The sequence below is a fragment of the Mauremys reevesii genome, linkage group 8, assembly GCF_016161935.1.
Source record: "Mauremys reevesii isolate NIE-2019 linkage group 8, ASM1616193v1, whole genome shotgun sequence".
In the NCBI taxonomy this organism is placed as follows: domain Eukaryota; kingdom Metazoa; phylum Chordata; order Testudines; family Geoemydidae; genus Mauremys; species Mauremys reevesii.
Window position 1 is genome coordinate 96,312,670 of NC_052630.1, and position 24,557 is coordinate 96,337,226.

At 43.1% G+C, this 24,557-nt stretch overlaps 1 protein-coding gene across 4 annotated transcripts in view; it reads left to right on the forward strand.

Annotated features, from left to right (window-relative positions):
* Nucleotides 1-24,557, forward strand: part of USP24 (ubiquitin specific peptidase 24) — a 109,909-nt gene that overhangs the window by 79,152 nt on the left and 6,200 nt on the right. The window contains exons 46-63 of one of the 4 annotated variants that reach the window (XR_005583521.1): nt 400-541; nt 1,202-1,321; nt 1,737-1,957; nt 2,730-2,854; nt 3,282-3,423; nt 3,770-3,920; nt 5,069-5,164; nt 5,937-6,040; nt 7,843-7,956; nt 9,807-9,903; nt 12,646-12,762; nt 13,336-13,428; nt 13,771-13,873; nt 14,862-14,983; nt 15,376-15,489; nt 15,781-15,846; nt 18,477-18,543; nt 18,969-18,998. Coding sequence is in view for 2 of the 4 variants with exons in the window: in XM_039483808.1 (XP_039339742.1) it covers nt 400-541; nt 1,202-1,321; nt 1,737-1,957; nt 2,730-2,854; nt 3,282-3,423; nt 3,770-3,920; nt 5,069-5,164; nt 5,937-6,040; nt 7,843-7,956; nt 9,807-9,903; nt 12,646-12,762; nt 13,336-13,428; nt 13,771-13,873; nt 14,862-14,983; nt 15,376-15,489; nt 15,781-15,846; nt 18,477-18,543 (1,994 nt within the window). In the remaining 2 variants the exon portion in view is untranslated. Of the gene's footprint in view, nt 1-399; nt 542-1,201; nt 1,322-1,736; nt 1,958-2,729; nt 2,855-3,281; nt 3,424-3,769; nt 3,921-5,068; nt 5,165-5,936; nt 6,041-7,842; nt 7,957-9,806; nt 9,904-12,645; nt 12,763-13,335; nt 13,429-13,770; nt 13,874-14,861; nt 14,984-15,375; nt 15,490-15,780; nt 15,847-18,476; nt 18,544-18,968; nt 18,999-24,557 lie in introns of those variants that run through there. The other 3 variants (XM_039483808.1, XM_039483809.1, XR_005583522.1) reach the window with 3 other exon arrangements.

The following is a 24,557-nucleotide window of genomic DNA, read 5'->3' on the forward strand; positions in this document are numbered from 1 at the left end:
CCACTTAGATCAAATAGAAAATAATTCTAAGTCATGGTTCTCTTGTAAAGTCAGGTAGGTGTAAGAAAATAATCCTAATCAGCAGCTGAAATCTCAACAAAAGTGAAGAAAGCTCTGACCAGAAATTGTAACTACTTTCAGAGCTGATCCTCTTTATATGAGTTATACTTTCCAGAAGTGGCTATTTATCTTTATGAAACCTGATAAGCGGGTTATTACTTGTCTGTGATCACTTAGCAAGCCAGTAGCAGAGCTGGGAATAAATCACACATTTCTTGATTTCCAGCCTTTGCTCTAACAATTTGAAGATTCTACCTAGGAGGACATATCTAATCTAGATATGTTTTGCTTTGTTCTCGAATATTTTAATGGTTTTTTTTCCCCCCCTCTTGAATCTAGGTACGAGCGCGAAGAAGCCTTCATGGCGCTCAATCTTGGAGTCACTTCATGTCAAAGTCTGGAAATTTCGTTGGATCAATTTGTTAGAGGAGAAGTTCTGGAGGGAAGTAACGCATACTACTGTGAGAAATGCAAAGAAAAGGTATTTTACTTTTGTGAGGCGAGATTAAAATACACACTATGACTTTGGCTATGTGTACACCATGCCGCTAAAATCTTGTCACTGTAAGGTGCGCCGTGTAGCTGCTCTTTGTCACCAGGAGAGAGCTCTCACTACCCGCAGTGAGGGGTGGTAGCTTCGGTGGCGGGAGAGTGTCTCATGCTGACTCAGCACTGTCCACACTGGCGCTTTTTGTCATTACAACTTTTGTCAGTCTGGGTGTGGGGTTTTTTTTTCTTCACACCCCTGACCAACAAAAGTTTTACCAACATAAGTGTCGACATAGCTCTTAGTATTTCCTTGAGGGAACAATGTCTTTCATTCATGATCACAAGATTAAATCCAAATCTATAGCCCTAACCAAACATCAAGTTCCATCCCCTATGACTTGAGTTTTGTATATTATGAATGCTCAGATGAGCGACTGGATAGTATAAGATGTTTTTTCTAAAGGTGTAAATAACCCTGTCTGCGTGGGTTCTGTACACGTTGCTCATTGCTTGTGTGTATGTTTCTAACTTTCATCTGGCTCAGTGTGTACAATTTTGGGACATTATTCTTTAAAAATCATTTAGACTAGACAAGAATCGTACAATGTTTTTTAATGGGTATCTAGACAGGTGACTTTCTTCTCTCTTTAAGAGAACTACAGTGAAGCGCACCTGCATTAAAGCTCTGCCCAGTGTTTTGGTGATCCACCTGATGAGATTTGGATTTGATTGGGAGAGTGGCCGCTCCATTAAATATGATGAACAGATAAGGGTAAGAGAACTGCTCTATATTCTCCCTCTCCCCTGGGGCTCCTCTTGAATTCCCATTTTTCCCTTCATCCCCTTCCTCAAAAAAAGCATTTTTTCAGAGACCATTGTACTTCTCTGCAGTGATAATGTTTGAATGTAGCTCCTTGTGGAGCCTTTCAAGGGCTGAGTCTGTTGTTTCCACTTTACTCCCAAGTCCTTGATGGCCTGGAAAGCAAGAGGAAAAACCTGCTTCTTAAAGAAATGCTGGCTACCTTATACATTGTGCGGATAAAAGGCAAAAGCACAGCACTTTCATTTGATATTTCCAGTGTATAAGGCATTTATGAGTAAGTCTTTGTGTTTTTATGCAACTACAGCAAGCTGGTAACATACCAGATGGTGTCTTAGTTTAATCCAAGATGTTTGCTTTTGAACAGTTTCCCTGGATGTTGAACATGGAACCCTACACAGTTTCAGGAATGGCTCGACAAGATTCCTCATCAGAAGTTGGTGACAATGGAAGAAATACAGATCAAGGAGGTGGAGGATCCCCACGAAAAAAAGTTGCCCCTACAGAAAACTACGAGCTTGTTGGTGTGATTGTGCACAGTGGCCAAGCCCATGCAGGACACTATTATTCCTTTATAAAGGACAGGAGGTAACAAATGACAATGATCACACGTTAGTGGGTTAGGACCAAAGCAACTGGGTCTGAAGATGACTTGTTTTAAAAGGAACATCCCCGGTTCCTTGTTAAACGTAGTGAGTCCTTTAAAGCTACCAACAAAGACGTGAGCTACTGAAAAAACGTAAGCGCTTCTGGAAAAAATTGCAAATCTAGTGTGAACTAAGGTCCAATCCTGTAAGCTACCCCAGTTAATGTCATTGGGTGTGTCTACACTGCATCTGGGTGCAAGCCGGCCAGCCAGGGTAGACAGACGTACGCTAGTGAGCTAAAAATAGTTGTGTAGACATTGCTTTGACATTATAGCTGGGACTCTCATGCCTGGGTGGGGAGGGGCAGGGGGCTTGAGAGCCTGATCTCCAGCCCAGGTGGCAACGTCTGTACAGCTATTTTTAGTGTGCTACGGTGAGTCCTGCTATCAGAAGTCTGCCTAACCAAGGCTCTGGAAGGCTTTTTCCGAGATGCAGTGTAGACATACCCATTAGGGTTCCATGTAGGCTTGCAAGATTGAGGCTTTCAATGATATCTGAACATTAGATGACATGTTTCATGCTTTTGAATTTTAAATCACACCTTTTCATTAAAGTAACTTTTTTTGTAACTTTCAGAATTCTTTTAAGCCCTTGTTCACCATCAAAGCAGATCCAATCTCAGGAATTTCATTGCTAGAGAACTGTTTTTTTAATTTAAGGCACTCAAACCTATCTTGTAACTTCTTTCAACTTTCTGTTGTGTTTGACCATAGGGGATGTGGAAAAGGAAAATGGTATAAATTCAATGACACCATTGTTGAAGAATTTGAGTTAACTGATGAAACCTTGGAATATGAATGTTTTGGTGGAGAGTATAGACCAAAAGTATATGATCAGTGTAAGTAATAAGTACAGGCTTAATGAATAACGGCTTTGTTTCATACTAATTCACTGCAGAGTTAGAATTAAGTAAATTTTATCCAAACATACTAGGATTAACACTTTGACTCGGAGTGACTAGAATTAGAATGTCTTGAGTTACATTTGACTAGGAAACCTTCCTAGGCAACTTTTCATAAAGCTTTCCACATTACTGAGGAATGCTTTCACTGCTCATTAGAGAGAAGGTTGAATAATACTTATTGAACCAAATTCCCTGTAGCCCCATGCCTTGTGCTCACTTCCCTCAGAGTAGACTGGGACTAAAATGGTTAAAATTACTTAAATCAATAGACAATTAATGCAAAAGGTAGTGTTTCCCCTGTAGGGATTATAAGTCTAATTATACCTACAAAGACTGACTTGAACCTCATTTTTCCTTAAAGCTAACCCTTATCCCGACGTGCGTCGGCGGTACTGGAATGCCTACATGCTGTTTTACCAGAGAGTCTCTGATCAGAACTCTCCAGTCTTACCAAAGAAAAGTCGAGTCAGCGTTGTACGGCAAGAAGCTGAGGATCTCTCGCTGTAAGTTTATCCTCCTATCTGAGGCATTTCTGATTCCATGATATCTAGATACCGTAGACAAAACTAAGAATAGGATAATTCCTGTCCCCCAAAGGAGCATGCTGTCTGCCCTATTTTTTAAAGGCTCTGAATGAGTACTTTTTTATTGCTTCCATGAGTAACTTTCATGCTCCCACCACTGTTGTAGTGAGAGATCTGACACTGACTCCAACAGACTCCAAAAATATATGGAGATAAGGATCAAAACACTTTATTAAGATGACATTTTCCTGTTGGTATATTGAAAATTGCCTTGCAAGATTATCTCAGGATTCAATTATCAGCATTAAACTTGTCTGTCTCTTAGGTCTGCTCCATCTTCTCCAGAAATTTCACCCCAGTCATCACCTCGACCGCACAGACCCAACAGTGACCGTCTCTCCATATTGACTAAGCTGGTTAGAAAAGGAGAGAAGAAGGGACTCTTTGTAGAGAAAATGCCTGTACGAATATATCAGGTAAAGAACTCCAAAAATAGGGACTGAATGCTGCTTCTGTCAATTAATTTATTAGGCATAGCAGGTGAAATACATTATTTTGAAGCTGACCGTAATGTAGAAATAGATTTGTTGAAAACAAAACTAGATTAAAGGTGGAAAATGTTTCAGGACTGTTTGACTCGTTCCTGTAGCCATCCATCCAATGCTAATAACTAATTGTACAGCATGGTACTTTTACACCATATAATTCAAAAACATTGATTGACAGATTCCCTGCCTTGAAGAATTTTTAGTTTAAAACAATCTAAATGGACATTAAAATCCATGTATATAAGGGGGAGAGAAGAGATGATTGATGAGAGCAGAAAGGATGGAGTCCTTGAAGTGAGTGTGAAGAAGAACAGAGAAGATATTTGTCAGATAAATAGGAATTCTATCTAGCTGTCCTTATTTTTGGAGCAAAGTGTGAGAACAGTAAGGTGAGGAGAATGGGAGAAACCAAAACAAAGAGGAGACAAGCTCAGACATACAAATGTTACCTCTGCCTATGAGGGCTTTGAAGTTGGCTTGGTAAGATAGGAAGCCAATGGATGGAGAATTGGTGATAGTTTAAGCAGTGGAGTACAGGAGGATTTACAGTGCAGTATGGCGTTTAAAACATGTAGTCACAGAAAACAGAATTTGTTTTAAACTTATTGGGAAGTTTCTAGTGAAACTTGCTTGGGGGAAACTGCATGCATGACTCTGTTATCGTGACTCTTTGTTGCACCTGCTAATTTTATGTTCCAATAACTTTTGTATAGCACGTTAGTGATCCTAAGCTTTCATTTTCTTGGCACGTAGTCTTGTAACATTCCTAAATACAAACAAAACCACAAGCTGTCTTTTGCTGGGCAAGTGGGTAAATTATTCGCACTCTGCCAGTGTGATTCTTACCATGTTTTGGGAGAAAATAATTGCCTTTATGGAAATCTCTCAGTACTAACTTCCCCAAAGCAATACAGTGAGCTCGAAGCACAAATAAGTTAGTTGCAGGACCATGTGCCAAACACTGCCGATCCCTCCGGAGTAGGTAGGATTGGAATATTAATGTGAGCACTGTAACCTGGGAGAATGTAATGGTTTCTTGCCGTTCATTGCTAACAATAACCACTTCTCCTTTACAGATGGTGAGAGATGAAAATCTGAAATTTATGAAGAATAGAGATGTGTACAGTAGTGACTATTTCAGTTTTGTTCTGTCGTTAGCTTCTCTGAATGCTGTAAGTAGCTGGATTTTAATCCGTGGGTGCTATAATATTGGACAGGAGGGCATACATACGGCTGTTTGGGCCCTAGTCAGAAGAGAAGCAGTTGGGTGGATTAATGGAATTCTTGTTTAAACTATTCAATATCTCCAATTACGTTTCCTAGTGACAGCATCTAGTTAAAAGCTGATGCTATCTTCCTGTTCCTGATCATGGAAACAGTTGTCATCAGGCTGCAGTAAAATGTACAAAAGTATGATTTAAATTTCTGTAATTAAAAACTTGTGTGACAGGGATGCAAGTTGCTACGCTCTGGCTGGTTAGCATTCCCTTTCTATATGAAGGGTGGATCACAAGTGATATTAGTCACCTTCGTATTATTCTTTTTCCAGTTCTTGAAGCTTTCTGTAAAACAATGCTTCCAACTTTAAAGGGACATTTATAAGCCTAGCAGCTCTGATAGATGCACTCCAGAGGCCTGGAGCTCATACAGTCCTGTCTACTCACAATAACGGAACAGTAAACAAACCAGCATCCTGGGTTGGCTGGGTTTTTCAGCAAGCTAGTTCATATTTTAGCAAAGGTATAGCCCTGGTTTTAGATCGCTCTTGTATTCTGAGCTGGAGAGTCTTCATTTCAGTGTAGGTAAAATTTGGGGCCGGCCAATGTGCCTCCAAATGAAGCAAAACTTTAAAAAACGAGTATTTTGCTATGTTTACTGATTCTTTACAAATATGAACAGAAAAGTGGTACTGCTGGACTGGAGTGAATGTGTTATTTCTTTCAGACTAAGCTAAAACACCCCTATTACCCATGTATGGCAAAGGTGAGCCTACAGCTAGCGGTCCAGTTCCTCTTCCAAACCTATCTACGAACCAAGAAAAAACTCAGGTAAGGACTCATTTTAGTGCTCTATGGACACACACCCGATGAGATTTGCTGGCTTGTAAATCCTGTAACTTTTTGAAATATACATTTAAACCTCTTGACTCCACAAATCCTGTTGATTTTCACCAGCACAGCAATACTGTCCAGCTGTGGGATTCCAAATACAAACGGAATTTGCCCAACACAAAAAAATCCAGGGAGGGAAACTTGACAACTTATTTCTACTGCAGTTGCCCATTTCTGTGGGTGACACCCATGACATCGTTGTGGGGGTAGAAAGGATTTAAATACAAGTAAAATGGTCAAAGTTTTAATTAGCGTGTATTCTGAATTGAGAAATAAGAACTCTAAATCCTGGTATTTTATGAGCACAAGTAAATTCTTAGTTTTAAATAAATACTTACTTTTCCTGAGTATTGCAGAGTTTATGAATAATGTTAAAACCCACTTTTTGGATCTCAGTGCAGGAATGGCTAGGCTAGATTTGAGACAGTAAAATGTGATGGATGATCTTTTTCCTAAATGTCTCACTATTTTGTCCTGTACTATCCAACATGTTTTCAATTCAAATCAAGACATGGATCCTTTATACGCTGTAGACAGGTGAAACACAGTAACTCAGACCCTCTCTCTTTATCTTGTTAAATTCTTAAGATATTTTTCAGTGGTGGAAGCAGTAGCTCCCCAGAAAAAGGAATCAAACCACTCCCCTTTGACTGACCAGTTGGGTCCTGCTGCCCTGAAAGCTGCACAGCAGAACGATAACTACCTCTAGAACAGGAGTGGGCAAACTACAGCCCGCAGGCTGGATCCCGCCTGTCAGGGCTTTGGATCTGGCCTGCAGGATTGCCACCCCTGTGGCGCCGTGGGCCCTGCGCCGCTCTTGGAAGTGGCCAAGCACCACGTCCCTGTAGCCCATGAGGGAGGGGGAGCAGAGGGGAGCCAATGGGAGCATCGGGGGAGGTACCACGTCCCTGTGGCTCCTGGGGGAGGGCGGCCAGAGGGCTCTGCATGCTGCCCTCACCTGTGGGTACCTCCCCCGAAGCTCCCATTGCCCACGGGGAACCAATGGGAGCTTCAGGGAAGGTACCCACAGGCGAGGGCAGCACGCAGAGCCCTCTGCCCCCCCTCCTCCAGGGGCCGCAGGGACGTGGTGCCGGCCGCTTCCAGGAGCGGCGCAGGGCCATGGCAGGCAGGGAGCCTGCCCTGGCCTTGGTGCGCACCGCTGCCATCCTGGAGCCACTCCAGGTGAACAGCGCCAGGCCAGAGCCTGCACCCTGAACCCCTTCTCCGCCCCAACCCCCTGCCTTTAGCCCCCTGCCACACCCTGCCTGCACCCCAACCCCCTGCCTCACTCCTCCTGCACCCCAACCCCCTGACCCGAGCCCCTGCTGCACCCCACACCCCTCCTTCACCCCAACTCCCTGCCCTGAGCCCCCTCCTACTCCTCCTTGCACCCCTACCATGAGCCCCATCCCTGACTCTGCACCCCCTGTGCAACCCAACCCCCTTCCCTGAGCCCTCTCGTACACTGCGCACCCCTCCTCTGCCACAACCCCTTGCCCTGAGCCCCTTCCTGCACACTGCACCCCCTCCCACACCCTGTACTTCCTCCCACACCCCAACCCCCTGCCCCAGCCCTACAGTCATGGCCCTGCATGCAATTTCCCCACCCAGATGTGTCCCTTGGGCCAAAATGTTTGCCCACCTCTGCTCTAAAAACACTAGATATTGATTATCAGACAAGAAAGTCAGATATGAAATTCTGCTGTTTTACTGATCCTGCTGTCTCTGCTTCATAAAAGGATTGATACAGAAGAATGGATTGCCACCATTGATGCATTGCTTTCTAAAAGTTTTGATGCTTGTCAGTGGCTAGTTGAATATTTGGTTGGATCAGAGGGACGAGAGCTTGTAAAGTAAGTACCAATATCCTCTCAAGTCAATATAAGTAACATTTCTTAAAGGTGTGGTTTGGCACATACTAATAAAGGTAGAAGAGCTGTTCAGTATATTCTGTATCCCTTAATCATATATTTTGAAATAGTGTTTGTCATTATCTAATTGCTTAATTTTTCATGAAGAAGCCAATAAATATAATAAAACAGTGATATCCATGTAAATGGAGAAACAAATGTCTAATCTAGTTTTAGTGATTGCTTTGAAATGCAAGAGTTTGTGGAGCTCTTGGCTTGTTTGTGCTACAAGAGGAAGGGAACAGAAAACACGATTAACTGTGTTTAACAAGATCATTGCAGGAATTCTCAATTTTGTTTCTCTTACAAAGATGTAAAAGCTAAAGCATATTCTTTGAATAAGTTCATCCACCCACTGACTCCTCTACAGTGAAGTCCCTAGATGAGCAATTTCATGGTTCAAGTTGCTCAGAAGGATGTTATCAAACAGCTTTTATTGTACTTAATAGAAAAGGGAGGTAATTTGTGTTCAAGAAACAAAGTCCACCAAAATGTGCTAGTCAGGCCTTATTTCAGAATGCCTTTCATTGAGAATTCTCAAGTTTTGTCGGTCCTCAGCTTTTTATGAAGTGGTTGTTTGCAAAAGCTCTTCAGCCTAGTTTATTTCTTTCTTAGAGGCATTTACATTAAATCCTCCTTGCAGATTGTTGGGTTTATCTTGCCCTATTCCAAGGTTTCAGTGGGGATGTCCACAGCAACTCTTTTGAGCATAATAAACCCAGGCCATTGCTGGTGCTATTACAGTTCAATGAGTGGAGAGCTCAGAACTAATTACTGGCTTGTTTTGGGATTACAAGAAAATTTTGTTTTGCATCCAAGGCTCTTTTAACTTTTTAGCACATATTCCAATGTATTAGAAAGCTTCATGATCTAAGTTTAAGCATTTTCTTAATTGTGTTAAATATTTAGACGATAAATCATAATTACTTTGAGGGAATAGCTCTTCAGCTGTCATACTGTATTCCCATTTATCACCTGATTGTTGTTGTATATTTCTAGCTAACTAGCAATAATAATCACTAATTGAGGCAAAGAAATTCAAGGTTGGCATTCCTTCCGTAACTTTAGTTGTGAGAGAACCCATAACTTTGAATGGCCTTTTGTTTTTCTGCATAAAACTCACTAGTGTTTAAACAAAGTCCTCTCTGAATTACCTATATGCTTCGAGGTATTTTGGATTTCATATCAGGAAGTCAGTTCGCTGGTTCTTGATCAGAAAAGGAAATATCTAGTGTTTAGGCATTTCCAAGGCACCTATCGTAATCTAAGATGGAAAATGTTGGAGAGGAGGTGATGGTGGTAGTTATGCTGTTATGAAATCGCTTCTTGGATTTTTTTTATTGCTAGAGAAGATTGCATGGTAATCATGCCATGTATAAGATCATCCATTGGTGAAGGCCACTGGGTGGGGAAAGTGTGCCAGCTCTCAGAAGTTGAGGCAAGATCCCATTTAATCACTTCTGAGTGACCTGGAACATATGGTAGGAATCTGCTATGCAACCGGACTGTATGCTATGTAATAAAGCGCTGATTGAAGAATGTTGATGCTATATGTATAGATGTCTCTTATTAATTGTACTATAACTTCAGTGAGGTCTTTTAAAGTGATCAAATGCAGGTTCACTGCTCTAAAAAACTAAAACATTGGCAATTGCAACAGAAGCAAACATGAACGCAAGCCTCAACTTTTGTCCTTTTACATGCCAAATGCCAAACTTCAACATGAAGTAGTAGCGTAGACAAACCGAAGGTTTGATCCTAAGCTCCCTTCAGCTTCATTGTGTATTTTCCAGGACTTTCCTGCTGGAGTGCAGTGTAAGAGAGGTGCGAATTGCTGTTGCCACCATTCTTGAAAAAACTCTAGACGGTGCCTTGCTTTATCAGGATAAGGTCAGTGATATTTAATTCTGAATTAGTGTATTGATTTTTGTAATGTTATAGCTGGCACTGTATTGCCTGAAAATACCATGCACCTCTATTAATGACCGAAGTAGAAGGTTTTAATAACCTCACTCTCCATAGTTCTTCAGCTCTTGAATCTCTTCATGTGCATTTCCTCTAGCCACGATAATGCAGTGTACCCCAGTCTTGGAGTCCCAAGTTGCATATTTTGAATGTCTGGTACACATCACGGGATCTCAGCCCTCTATCTATACGTAAATAGCAGTTAAGTTTGCTGGGGAATGACATGCACCTTAATTTTAAGATGACAGAGGATGGAAAAGTCTCGGGGCAAAATCAGGACCTGTACATGGCTTTCATCAATTTGAGAAAGGTCTTTGACTCGGTCAATCATGAAGTCCTATGGAAGGTGCTGGCCAAATTTGGCTGCCAAAATTTTTTATTTATTAAGTTCCTAAGGCTTCTCCATGATCAGATGACTGCTACGGTTCTCTGTAATGGCCTTGAGATGGAACCTTTTGTCATAAGAACTGGGGTTAAGCAAGGATGCATTATTGCCCCAACCCTGTTTTCCATCTATTTAGCAGTCATTTTGGTCCTTGTTTAAAGATCACCTCCCCAATGGAGTTGACATTCAATATAGAATGAATGGTTGGCTCTTTAATCTTCAACGTCTCCACTCAAAGTCTTCAGGGCATCCATTACTGATCTTCAGTATGCTGATGATTGTGTCATTCTCGCAGACATTGAGAATGACCTTCAGTCCATACTGGATTTTCTTGCACAAGCTTATCGAAGCCTAGACCCTCACTCAATATTAGGAAGACTAAAGTGCTCGATCAACCTGCTTCAGGCCTTGCACATGACCCACCACAAATCACCATCGAGGGTCAGACTTTGGAGAGAGTTGAGCACTTTGGCTATCAAGGTAGCAAAACTTTCTCAAAATGCAAAAATCGAGAGTGAGCTCCACCACAGGATCCAGTGCACATGTGTTTCCTTTGGGAAATTGCTCCGATGCGTTTTCATGGACCGTGACCTACAGCAGGACACCAAGATCCAGGTCTATAAGACAATTATTGTTCCTACACTCCTCTATGGATGCGAAACCTGGGTGACCTATCGACAGCACCTCAAGAGTTTGTAGGGATACCACCAACGATGCTGTCGGAAGATCCTTCGCGTCAAGTGGCAAGATCGCCGCACTAACGTCAGCATCCTCGCTGAAGCCAATGTCACTAGCATGGAAGCAATGATCCTCATGCCCCAGCTTCGCAGGGTTGGACATTCTGTGCGGATGCCAGACTCTCATCTCCCAAAACAGCTCACCCGTGGTCAGAGATCCCATGGTGGTCAGAGGAAATGCTACAAAGACACAAAGAAAACTGATGTGGACCTCACAAGCTGGGAAGAGCAAGCTACCAACCGACCCCAGTGGCATCATATCCTCCATCAGACAGTGGCCCACTTTGAGGAGAAGTGCCTTGCCCTCGAAGCCGAAAAGAGAGAGGAGGAAGGAAAAAGAAATAACTTGCTCCCAGCAAGCCTCTGAGCTGCCACAAAATGTGTACCTATTGCAGGCGGATTTGCCATCCCAGGATCAGACTCCTGAGTCATCTCAGGACCCATATGTAAATCCATGGTAGAGATCGAGATCATCCTCGAAATTGAGGGATCACCAATCATCAATTTTAAGAGCTCAAGTTTAGTTAAAACACAGTATTCCCTGTAAAAATATATAAATAACATTCAAGTATGTTGTCTCAAAGAGAAGCTGACACCACACAAAAAAATTGAAAAACATCGTTTGGAAATCATTCTTTGTCATGTTTTGGTTTATTCTCTTTTGATATTACCAAGTCTGGTGTACACACATTCAGAATCTGAGTTACCTGCAACTGCTTCCCCTTCCTTATCTGAAGTCAGAAGTCTCTGACATCAGCGTAATATAGTACCCTGAAGTGAATATAAATGCAATGGTGATTAGAGGATTAACTCTGGGTGAGCTCGCCTCAGTAGGTGAGCTTTTTCAGTGTTCCTGCTTACATGCAACTGTCCCTAGTAATACCACCAGGGAGAAACCGCAAGAAAATATGAAACAAGGAGTAGTTTCTAAATAGTTTTTTTTTCCAGGTGGAAAAGATGAATTTAGACGTTCTCTCATGGAATTGTCCTCGAGTTGTAAGAGAAATTGAGAAAATATGATCACCGTTCTGTGCTGCTAGCATATTTCCATGCATTGCCAATGGGCTTTTAAATTAATCTTAATTGCCAGACTACAATTCACAGCAGAAATTAATTTCCTAACTTTGTATATGGACTTTTTCAGTGAATGCTTCTGTGTGATGGATTAAGATAACTCTCTCATGGGGAGGAGGATGTTCCTACCCCTTTGGGGCCACTGTTTAGGAAGTTGTCTAATTAAGCCTATAAGGAAAGTCTGCTAAATGGCCCAATGAGACACAGCTGGCCAAATTCCATTTCTCTGAGCAAGTTCTGCTGAATGTTGATATTTTGCTTTCATTTTCATAATGTACATAATATTACTGTCTGAAAGGGGAAAGCAGGTTTTGACTTTGCTTCATCCTGGTTTGGTTTTTCTCATCACAATAAGTACATCTGAATATAAACACAGTGATGTTAACTAGCCCTCAACCTTAACAGGGGGTGTTTTGAATGATTTACACAGTAGACAATTGCCACGTTAATTTAAATATTACTTTTTGACAGTTAAAAAGTCTACATCAGTTGATGGAGGTGCTACTTGCTCTGTTGGATAAAGATGTTCCCGAGAACTGTAAAAACTGTGCACAGTACTTTTTCCTGTTCAACAACTTTGTACACAAGGTAACTAAATGAACTAATAGCTTTTCAAATTATTTTAATTTAAAAGGGCGTGAGAAAAGGAACCGGTTTTGGATACTCTAACCTATTTAAGAAAACAGTGGTAAAGAGAACTTTCCAGAATTCAAATGAGTAAAACTCCTATCTCTGTAAAGTACATGGCTTTTGAACACTAGATTGGGACAGAAGAGTATAGAAATACAAGCAATGTATACATGTTAAACCCTGCCTGTGTTGCTTAAGTCTAAATGCAATAATTTGACAATATTTAAAGAAATAGGCTGAAAGGTTTGCAGTGGAAAGCTGAATAGCAGAGAGGATGGTGCTGTACATCACAGCATGGTTTGTAATTGTTTTAAAGGCACACAAAGCTTACAAACCACTAAAGAAGAATTTCATAAAGCATCCTTTATTCAGTGCTCTTGCTACGTGAAGGTGTAGCTTATTGATAGAGAAACACTTTCTTCGTAAATAGGGAATTTAGAGTCTAGCCTGTGCAGCAAATTACTTTTGCTCCTAAAAACCATAATTCTTTATCTGTACAGCAATATAACTTTGCATTCTGTCTTTTGACAGCAGGGTATAAGGGCTAGCAATCTTCTTCTCCGACATTCTGCTTTAAGGCATATGATCAACTTTCTCCTTGGCCCCAACCGGCAAAATAACCAGGTAACACCTAAATGGCATGTATGTCGTGTGTGCTTAGGTTGACTATTCCCATATTTTTAATATGCTTAAGTCAGAGGACAAACTTTTCATGAGGTTTAAAAAGGCGTATTCCTCTGATTATTTTATCATTTTCCTTTACATCTGTGCTTAAACTCCACCTTTGTCTGAATGAATTGATGTTTCGTAGCTGTGATGGATTGAGTGGGTTTTTATTACATGTAGTACAGGAAGGTTTCACTGCATCCAGGGAAGAAAAAGTTTTATAGAAGCTTGGCTTTGAATGTGTTACTACCGATGTAAGTAGGGAGTGATGTATATTTTGCTCTATGCTTTGCCAAACAGAACCGCAGGTGGAGTTCAGCACAAGCTCGGGAGTTTGGATTCCTTCACAATACTGTGGCACTACTTGTTTTGCACTCTGATGTCTCCTCACAGAGGAATGTGGGTAAGAGTTACTTTTCAGTTTTTATATGGCACTTTGCTGAGATGATCTTACATTTGTGGAGGGAACTAATTTTGTCGTCATTGAGGGAAATAAATTACCTTGAACATTGAAACCAATAGTGTGTGTGTGAGATGTACATCAGAGCCCACGTGTTTTTCATTTGTGTACATGTAGAGATTCTTGAATACCATGGTGAACTAAAAATATGGCTAGCACTCTAGGAATGTGTGAATATATCATTTTCATAGCACCCTGTCATCCACGTGTCCAAGAGAGTTTTACCAGCATGAGTGAATTAAGCCATGTCAGTCCAGTCTGGACCATGTACCAGACACAACCAGCTTTCAACTTTGTACTTTGCTTGCATTTTCCGTATCCTTTTCAAAAGGATATTTAATTATTAGGTAAAGTTAAATAAGCGGTTAAGTATCCAGCCATCTGCCGCTGGAAAGACACCCCTGTTAAACTAAGTGCTGTGGAAGGGATAAAAAGACAAACGTTGGGATCCTCAGTGCTTGAAGTGGGACTTTAGAGACATCCTCTCCCTCATTTGAAAGAAACGTTTCAGTACTGAACAGAATTGTTAAATTTGCCAAACTTTGAGATGAGATTGAGATTTTAAAGTACTAGAAAGGTGCTAAATTCTGTTGTAACACTTGAATGTGGTGGTAGTGATTGTGTTTAAAACTTGAGATAAAAGTATCCAAGGTTAATGTATGTAAGTAAACTCGTTTGCTGTGGTCTTTTAGCACTTTATTAAGTTGTCACTAGGATGCTGACACTGTAATAAATGGTTCACTTTCTGTGCTTAAGTGATTGTGTGGTGATTCATATTGTATGTGGTGCAGCATTTGAGATGAAGGTTCTTGGAAACTATTTGCTGCCAACAGAGATTGCAGCAAACCCAACGTTGTCACAGAAATGATGGTGTTTTTTGAAGTGCAGAACAGTGTTATATCCATGGGGTTGTGTTCTATTTTTCTTTTAGCTCCTGGTAATTTTAAACAGCGTCCACCTCTTAGCATCACTGTCTCAGGTCCGCTTCTGTCCCTCCATGAAGAAGTGGAAGCCTTGTTGTTCCTGTCTGAGGGGAAGCCTTACTTACTGGAGGTAGCTATTGTGCTAAATGTCTCCACATCTAGTGTGTTTAAAAGCTGGGGTTATGTTGGTTCTTTGCAATACCACTACACTTGAGAAATAAAACAAACATTTTAGCCTTTGGAACACACATCAGAAAATATCAACTCAGCCTTTTTACACTGGGAAATTTCAGTAACATAGCTCATAAGTGGGCTGCAAGCAAAATTATTGTTGAAGGCAAGCTTAGCAGAGATGGAAAGCAGCAATGTTATGGAATGCTATTGGGGGTGGACTGACCTGGCCACCTTGGGGTAGGAAGCAAAATTATATCCCTGAAGGATACTAAAAAAATCCCATAACACTATAGCTTTTAAGAGTAATACTGTAGCTATGTTGAAATGATATATGTATCTCTCCATTAGGTGATGCATGCGTTACGGGAGCTAACTGGATCATTGTCAGTTCTCATCGAGATGGTGGTGTACTGTTGCTTTTGTAATGAGCACTTTTCCTTCACCGTGCTACATTTCATCAAGGTACAAAGCTAATCAAAGTAGACTTTCAGCATATGGTCTGTTCCAGGCTTTGAACTTCGGGTTGTGTTCCAAGGGCTTTAAATATTTTGGGGGGATCTTAAGTATAGTCTGTACGCTCCTAGGAGTTTCCTTTAGGATTTAAGGTTCAAATAAATAGTTCTAACAGTTTTTTGTAAACTACAAAGAAGGAATGTTAACTATCTGGCATATTTTGAACTATTACTGAATTACATCAAATTTATGCTGGTGTGTATTCTACCATCTGATGAATTTTGTATTTCTAACATACAGAATCAGCTGGAAACTGCCCCCCCTCATGAACTGAAGAACATATTCCAGTTACTTCATGAGATATTGGTAAGTGAAGAGTAAAGACTTGTATATGAAGCACTGCCCAAGCAGGCTGGATTACATTTAAATACCTGACTGAAGGAAGGCATTATTATGGTGGTCACAGTTCTGAGACACACACCCTGTAATCTTTCCTCCTTTCAGCTGAGAGTTTGTCTATTGTAAGCTGTGTTACTTACTCAGTATTGCAGTAGTCATTGAAATGCTACAAGTCTTGTTTTTTCATTTTGGACCTGAAGAGAATCAGGTTCATGATTCTAAGGAATGGTAGGAGGGAAAACAGCACAATAAATGTAATGGGTTTCAAGAAGGCAGACTTTACCAAATTCAGGGAGTTGGTAGGTAAGATCCTATGGGAAGCAAGTCTAAGGGGAAAAAAGGTTCAAGAGAGTTAGCAGTTTTTCAAAAAGACATTATTAAGGGCACAAGAACAAACTAGCCCACTGCATGGGAAAGAGAGGAAGTATGGCAAGAGACCATCCTGGCTTAACCAGGAGATCTTCAATGATTTGAAAATCAAAGAGTCCTACAAAAAGTGGAAACTAGGTCAGATTACAAAGGATGAATATAAACAAATAACACAAGAATGTAGGGACAAAATTAGAAAGACCAAGGCACCTAACAAGATTAAATGAGCTAGAGACATAAGAGGTAATGAGAGAACAGATACAACTTTAGATAATGTTTTTTCACCCCTCAGCCATGTTTAGATGCAAGAGGAAGACCAAAGATAGGATAGGCCTGTTACTCACTGGGAGCGGGGGAAGGGGAACAATAACAATGTGGAAATGGCAGAAATATGAAATGACTTTTTTTTGTTTGTTTTCACCAAAAAGTTTAGTAGCACTTAGATATCTAAGTTAATGAACGCCAGTGAAAATGAAGTAGAATCAAAAGCTAAAGTAGGGAAAGAACAAGTTAAAAAAAATATCTAGACAAGTTAGATGTCTTCAAGTCACCAGGGCCTGATGAAATACATCCTAAGATACTCAAGGAGCTGAGCTATTAGCGATTATCTTTGAAAAGTCATGGAAGACAGGAGAGATTCTAGAGGACTGGAAAAGAGCAAATATAGTGCCAATGTATAAAAAGAGGAATAAGGACGACCCAGGTAATTATAGACTAGTCAGCTTAAGTTCTTGGAAAGCACCTGGAAATACAATGGAGCAAATAATTAAGCAGTCAGTTTGCAAACACCTAGTGTGATGTTTGTATAATGTGATAAGTAGCTGTCAGTGTGGATTTGTCAAGAACAAATCATATCAAATCAACTTGATAGCTTGTCTACACCACGCAGCTGTCGCTAAAAGTCAGCATGTATAAACGCTCTTTTTCGGTACTTTGTCGGCACTGATTAGGCCTCAGCTGGAGTATTGTGTCCAGTTCTGCGTGCCCGCATTTCGGGAAAGATGTGGACAAATTGGAGAGTCCAGACAAGAGTAACAAAAATGATTTAAATGTCTAGAAAACATGACCCGTGAGAGAAGATTGAAAAAATGGGTGTGTTTAGTCTGGAGAAGACTGAGGGGATCATAACAGTTTTCAAGTACATAAAAGGTTGTTACAAGGAGGAGGGAGAAGAATTGTCCTTCTTAACCTCTGAGGATAGGACAAGAAGCAATGGGCTTAATTGCAACAAGGGTGATTTAGGTTGGACATTAGGAAAAATGTCTTAACTGCCAGGGTAGTTAAGCAGTGGAATAAATTGCCGAGGGACGTTGTGGAATCTCTGTTGTTGGGGATTTTTAAGAGCAGGTTAGACAGTCACCTGTCAGGGATGGTCTAGATCAGAGGTGGGCCACATCCGGCCCGGCCCCTGAGCTCCTGGCCCGGGAGGTTACCCCAGCCCTTTCCCTGCTGTTCCCCCTTCCCCGCAGCCTCAGCTCACTCCGCTGCCAGCGCAGTGCTCTGGGCAGGAGGGCTATGAGCTTCTGGGGCAGCACAGCTGCAGAGCCCGGCCTGGATCCGGTGATCTGTGCTGCACAGTGGTGATGGCATAGTGCTGCCAGCCACCAGTGTTCCAAGTGGTGCAGTAAGGGGGAAGGGAGCGAGGGGGTTGGATAGAGGACAGGGCAGTTCGGGGGGGTGGTTGTGGGTACAGGTATGGATAGGGGTCAGGGCGATCAGAGGGTGGGGAACAGGGGGGGGTAACAGGGGGGGTTGAATGGGGGCGGGGTCCCAGGGGAGCAGTCAGGAATGAGAGGGGGGGTTGGATGGGCCAGCGGGGGGGCAGTCAGGGGCAGGGGTCCCAGGGGAGAGGGGTGTAAGGGCCAGTGGTCCCGGGGGGGGCCATCAGGGAACAGGGAGGTTGGATGGGGGAGGGACGCAGATAGGAGGTGGGGTCTGGGCCACGACCCCCTCCCCTACCCAGCCCTCCTTACAATTTCCAAAACCCGACACAGCCCTCAAGCCAAAAAGTTTGCCCGCCCCTCGTCTAGATAGTACTTAGTCCTATCTTGAGTACAGGCGACTGGACTAGAAGACTTCCCGAGATCCCTTCCAGTCCTACAATTCTATGATTTAGAACACAAAAATCTGAAGAACCTGAGACCATGGTTATCATGGAGACCACCTTGCAAGTACCTCTCACATAACACTAAGTTCTACCAACCCTTTTTTTTTTTTTTCCTTCACAGGTTATTGAAGACCCTTTACAAGTAGAGAGGGTCAAATTTGCATTTGAGACTGAAAATGGATTGCTAGGCAAGTAGACCTATTGTGTGAAATGTGGTAATGCTTTCCTTTGACAAATGTCCAGATAACCTATTGGTTTTTATATCTTGCTGAACTGAAGAACCTCTTAGTGAAATTGATTTCACACATTATCCAAAAGCAGAGCATGAGAATATCATGGGAGGAAATGGACTCTTATTTCTCCCAAACAAAACAAATCATTGAGCTGATAGAGGGATGGAGCACATGTACATCAAGGAAGGCCGTTCAGAGTTCAAATCAGGTCCAAACTATTGGGGGGCGGGTGTACACACAAATATACAGTATTGTCATAAAGGTTCTCTCCCCGGCCCCATTCTGCAATGTAGTCCTTGCACTGGAGAGCAGGAGGAAAAGCGGTTAGTATATAGGAAGCAACCTATATACTAATATTAACATTTTTGGCCTTTCCCTAGGGGGAAAAAAAGATGTGAAGAAAATGTGAAGTAAGTGGAAGAGATGGGAATTTCTCTCAGTTTGCTGGTTGACTTTCAACCCAGTTGCACAACAGACTCCTCGAGAGAGTCTCCTCCTTACACATCTTAATATTTTTGCTGCCTCCTCCAGTCTTCCTCCCTTATGAATGTGGTGACCCCTGTTCTGATTCAATAATCTTACCAAGGACTGGATGCATGCGTCCTGCCTTTAAAAGTGTGTAAGCCTGTATGCAGGCCTTAGCTCATCTCCAGGTGCTCTGATCCTGCTGAATCAGAGGGCTGGTATCCGAATGCAGGCTCTCCATAGCTAAGATGTTCTTTTTCCCCCCACTCCATGAGTCAAGGTTCTTTCCCCCAAAGCTTCTCTGACCTGCAAGGTAAAGTGTGGGGGAGGGGGGGCAGCAGCCCTAAGCCCCTATGGAATGATAGAACCTTCTCTTACTATAGGGGATGTGACACACACCCATACAGCCCTATCCCAGATTTGGTTCTAATGTGAGCTGCTCTCCCCTTCTAATAATGGTATTACCAAGAGCTCTCCCCAGTCAGCAAGTTGCTGAGCCCTTCCCCACCTACATGGACTACTTTGCCACAGAGCTCTTGGAAACGGTGGGGAGGAAATCTTCTACCACTGTGGGTTTTGTAAGTAGGATTCTCCAAGGGTGGTGCAGCTTTTCTGTCCGGATGTCGAGGAAAATTTGTTCAAGGATCTTGTACCTTAACAGCTACGGGGCTGTCCCTTCTTCTCAGGTGTGAGTTTGAACATCAATCCCCCTCATGGTGTCTTTCATGCTTCATTTGTCATGAAATCTTACTGTCCTTGGCCACATGGACAAGATCCTACTATTGGTATGAGGATAACTAAGTTAAACCGGGAATTCCTGGAAACTTTTCAGATACTTCACAGACTTCATTACTGTGCTCTCTACTGTTAAGACCACAAAGCCATTTACAAAACAACCTTTGGGTAACAAGTCCGCTTCTGGCAGATCCTGGAATCCTTTCTTGCAACCTCTGCTCAGGGTAGATTATTTAAAACAAATTGATTTAAATCATCAGTTGGCAACCATTAAAACATGCTGATTTGCAACTAAATATAGCCTTTATACTAAATTTGCTATTTTTTTAGCTAGCCAAGGGGATATGCTATATCTATATACATATATTTAAATTTAAGCAAGTATAGAGCTTAAATACATTTATTCAGATTCATATTTTTTACATTTATGTTAGAAAATGTGACAACACATTTCTTCTTTACTTGATTCTTTAATTCAGGATTTGTATCAAACTGGATGAAAATTGGACTTTAAATGCGCAAAAAAAAATTTTTCATAGTTTTATTTAACTACTAAACAGTCTTATGTGCTGATACATAAGAAAAAATCAAGTAACAATGTTTTGCATTTAAAACCAACTGATTTGTTAAACAATATAAGTATCTGTGGTTAATTAATTGAACTGGCTGTTTCTGTTCTCCATGTCCTTCATGCTTTAGAACCTATGTTACGGCCTAACTTACAATCATTATTAAAATCTTTTACATTAAACCACTGAACTGGTGGAAGCTACTAGAACAGAGTTTGTTGAAGTGCTAAACTAGCTTTTGTCAGCTATTTGTAGGTGCAGAGAGAATATTTTCTTCGTTGCAGCTTTTTCAGCTAGTTCAGTTCAGTGACTCGTTCATTCAGAGTTAAGAAACCAGTTGGGAGTTGAAAAAGCAGGAAAGCTTGTTTTCCTCTTCCAATTTCTGAGTAAGAACTAGGTGTGAGAGGATGCAGAACTACTAGTTATCATAATTTCAAATTCAGTTTTAAATGGTTATTTTAAAGAAAAATGTGTTTTATTTAATTCAACAAAATCTATTTTTTTTTAAGTTAACATTTTTATCCACCCTGATTCCATCGTAGGATGCAGAGACAAGAAACTTAACAACATAGGAAAATTACTGACTTGTAATGGCTTATTGTAGTCTTGCTCATTCTCCACTAAGGGGTTCCTGGGTGATGAATTTTGCTTTCATTTATATATTGAGGAGTTAGACATTGCTTTAGAAAAACAAGGAGTCTGGTGGCACCTTAAAGAGTAACAGATTTATTTGGGCATAAGCTTTTGTGGGTAAAAAATTGCATGGATCTGAAGACATGGGTTTTTTATCCATGAAAGCTTATGCCCAAATAAATCTGTTACTCTTTAAGGTGCCACCAGGCTCCTCGTTGTTTTTGTGGATACAGACTAACATGGCGACCCCCTCTCATAATTGCTTTAGAAGTTTTAGCTCCAGTTGGAAGTTGGTGAGCTGGGGTCCTTTATCCTGGTTTTGATTGTTAATTTGCTTCCTAGTCAGGGGCAGCTCTACGAATTCCGCTGCCCCAAGCAGGGCGGCACGCCGCACCGCTCGCGCTGCCGGGCGCCGGTTCCACGCTTCCACGGGACCTCCCGCAGACGTGCAGCTGGTCCCGCGCCTTTGGTGGAGCTTCTGCAGTCATGCCTGCGGGAGGTCCACACGAGCCGCAGGACCAGCGCACCCACCGCAGTCATGCCTGCGGGAGGTCCGGTCGCCCCGCGGCTCCGTTGGACCTCCCGCAGGCATGACTGCGGAAGGTCCGCCGGACCCGCCTGCCGCCCTGCCGGCAAAATGCCGCCCCACGCGCGCGCTTGGCGCGCTGGGGTCTGGAGCCGGCCCTGTTCCTAGTAGATGGAACCATGTAAAAATCTATAGTAGGATGGATAGGAGGAAGATAAGTCTTACCAGAGATTTACAGCTTGTATGTAAACTGCTGTTTGAAATCCAGGTACAGTGCATAAAATAATTGCCTGCAGTTTTACTTTGATCTAGTTTAGACAAAAAGGAGGGTTCAGATAAACTGTAAGAGAATCTTGAGCAAAATTAGTACTGTTAGCATGAGTATTTTATAAATGTCTAACATTTCTGAAAGCTCTAATAAAATTAAATTATAGAATGCCAGAATTTTTTGCTTTAGCCTGATATTTTCAATCCAATTTGTAGCTATTTGTATCACAAAACTGTGTGTGAATTATGTTTTAAATATTTCTGTTCTTCGAGGGCTTGCTCATGTCAATTCCATTCTAGGTGGGCCTGTGCCCATGTTCACAGTCGTTGGAAATTTTTGCCTTGGTGGTATCCGTAGGGCCAGCTGTGGTGCCCCCTTGAATGCCACGTTCATGCGTCAGTATATCGGGCCCCGCCAGCCCTACGTCCTCTCAGTTCCTTCTTACCACCCGTGGTGGTTAGTTGGAGCTCCTTTCCTTGCATAGCAAGGGCTAGTGATTTCATCTCTTTTGACTTAGAGCCTTAGGGCCTTGTAAATAGTTTGTTTATAGTAGTTAGTCTTAAGTAGTTGTTAAATGTTGTTAGGAGTTAGAAGTTAGAGTCCCAGCGGGGACTTCACACCAGGCAAGGGATGCCCCAGTCTCCCAGATTTAAGCCCTGTACGGACTGTAACAGGCCTATGCCTGTAAGTGACCCCCACAGCAGCTGCCTCAAGTGCTTGGGGGAATCGCATGTGAAGAACAAGTGTCATATTTGTAAAAATTTTCGACCCAGGACTCAGAGCAGGATATTCATTTGCGGGCTCTCCTCATGGAGGCTGTCCGTTGTCTGGCTTCCAAGCCATCTCGCCAAGACTCCCCTAGTACCTTGGCCTCAGTGAGCAGTGCACCCCCAGCACCAGGCTCCACCCAGCACTGCTCCCTGTTTCTGGTGCCCAGAAAGAAAACAAAGAAGCACGGCTCCTCGGAACTGGGCTAGAAAGGCCATCGGGCAAAGGACCCAGTTTGGGCCGACCTGCCACTCCAAAGCCATGTGGACATGCCTCCCCTGTCGGGGCCCTTAGCCCCAAAGGATCCACCACTGACTCCTGGGACCAGGAGGGACCCAAACTCCTGATTGTATCGACACCTTCCCAAGCTCCCCCAGTGCCAAGAGAGCAGAGGCCTCTGCCTGTGCCGCCTTGGCAGCATGGCCACTGGCCTTATTGTAGTGCGTGGGGTATGCCGGTCATGACGATGCCCCCTTCACAACGCTCCTCTGCTGCTGCCTCGGCGCAACAGTTGGCGGCACCGGCAGCACCAAACTCAGTTCATGAGTCGCGCTCAGAGGTTGGGGTAGAGGAGACTGTACCCACCCCTAAACCTCCCTCTCCCACAGGGGACGATGTCCCGGGGCCTTCTCCAGTGGTACAGTCATCTCTTCATCCCCGGACGAGGCGGGTCACGGGACTCTCGTGGGCCAGCCCATCTGACGACTTTAAAGAACACCAGGCCCTGTTTCAATGGGTGGCCGAGAACTTGGGCCTAGAGGCGGAGGAGATAGCCGAGCAGACGGACACCTTGTTCAACGTCCTCTCAGCCTCTACCCCGACCCATGTTGCACTACCAGTGCATGATGGAGTCTTCAAAATTGCCAAGGCCCTCTGGCAAATCCCATCTTCTATCCTTCCCATCTCCAGAAGGGACGAAAAGAAGTACTTTATCCTGGCCAAAGTACCTTTATACCCACCCATCTCCAGTCTCGCTGGTTGTCTTTTTGGCCAACAAAAAAGATAAGCAGGGGCACACCAGCTCAACTCCCAAAAATAGAGGCCAAAAAACTGGACCTTTTTGAGAGGAAAATGTATTCTGCTATCAGCCTGCAATTCCAGGTGGTGAACCATCAGGCCCTCTTGGGCAGGTACAATTTTAATTTATGGGACTCCCTCCATAAGTTCCAGGAGTCCTTCCCGAAAGGGTTTGGCCCAAGAATTCAGCACCCTGGTGAAGGAAGGCACCGCAGCGGCTAGTTGCTCTTCCCGCCCCTCCCCCCCCCCAATGGCATAGGACATGGCGGACTCAGCGGTTAGGGTGGTTGCATTGGTGGTGGTTAAGAGGCGCAGGTCCTGGCTTCAGACCTCCGGCCTGTCCCAAGAGATGCAGACCTTGATCTAGGACCTCCCCTTCGATGGGAATAGTGTCTTCTCTGAACAAATGGATGTGAGGCTGCATGGGTTGAAGGACATTCAGGCCACCCTTCGCTTGCTGGGTATGCATACACCACGGTCTTCACAGAAGTCGTTGTAGCCGCCCCTGCTACCAAGGCCTTGACAGCCTCCGGTGTCAGGGGTCTGCTGAGAAACGTCCTCCCACGCACCTGGCAAAGCATCCCGAGGGCCAGAAGCGCTCATTTTGAGAGTGCGGTCAAGAGCGACACCCTCCATCAATTCCCCGGATCCACCCTGTCCTTTCCTCAAACGTCTTCATCCCTACCGTTCGGCCTGGTTGTGGGTCACCTCAGACCACTGGGTGCTGGACATAGTATCTTGGTGCTATACCCTGCTGGTTGCGGGACGGTCTGGCCCTCCACATGAACGTCAGGGAGCTCAGAGCAATTCACCTGGTCTGCCAGGCTTTCTTGCCCCACCTGAAGGGTAAAGTAGTGCAGGTCCTGATGGACAATACTGCTGTGATGTATGACATCAACAGGCAGGGTGGTGCCCGGTCTTTGGCCCTTTGTCAAGAATCTCTCCACTTTGGGGATTTTTGTGTGCAGCATGCCACTCATTTGATAGC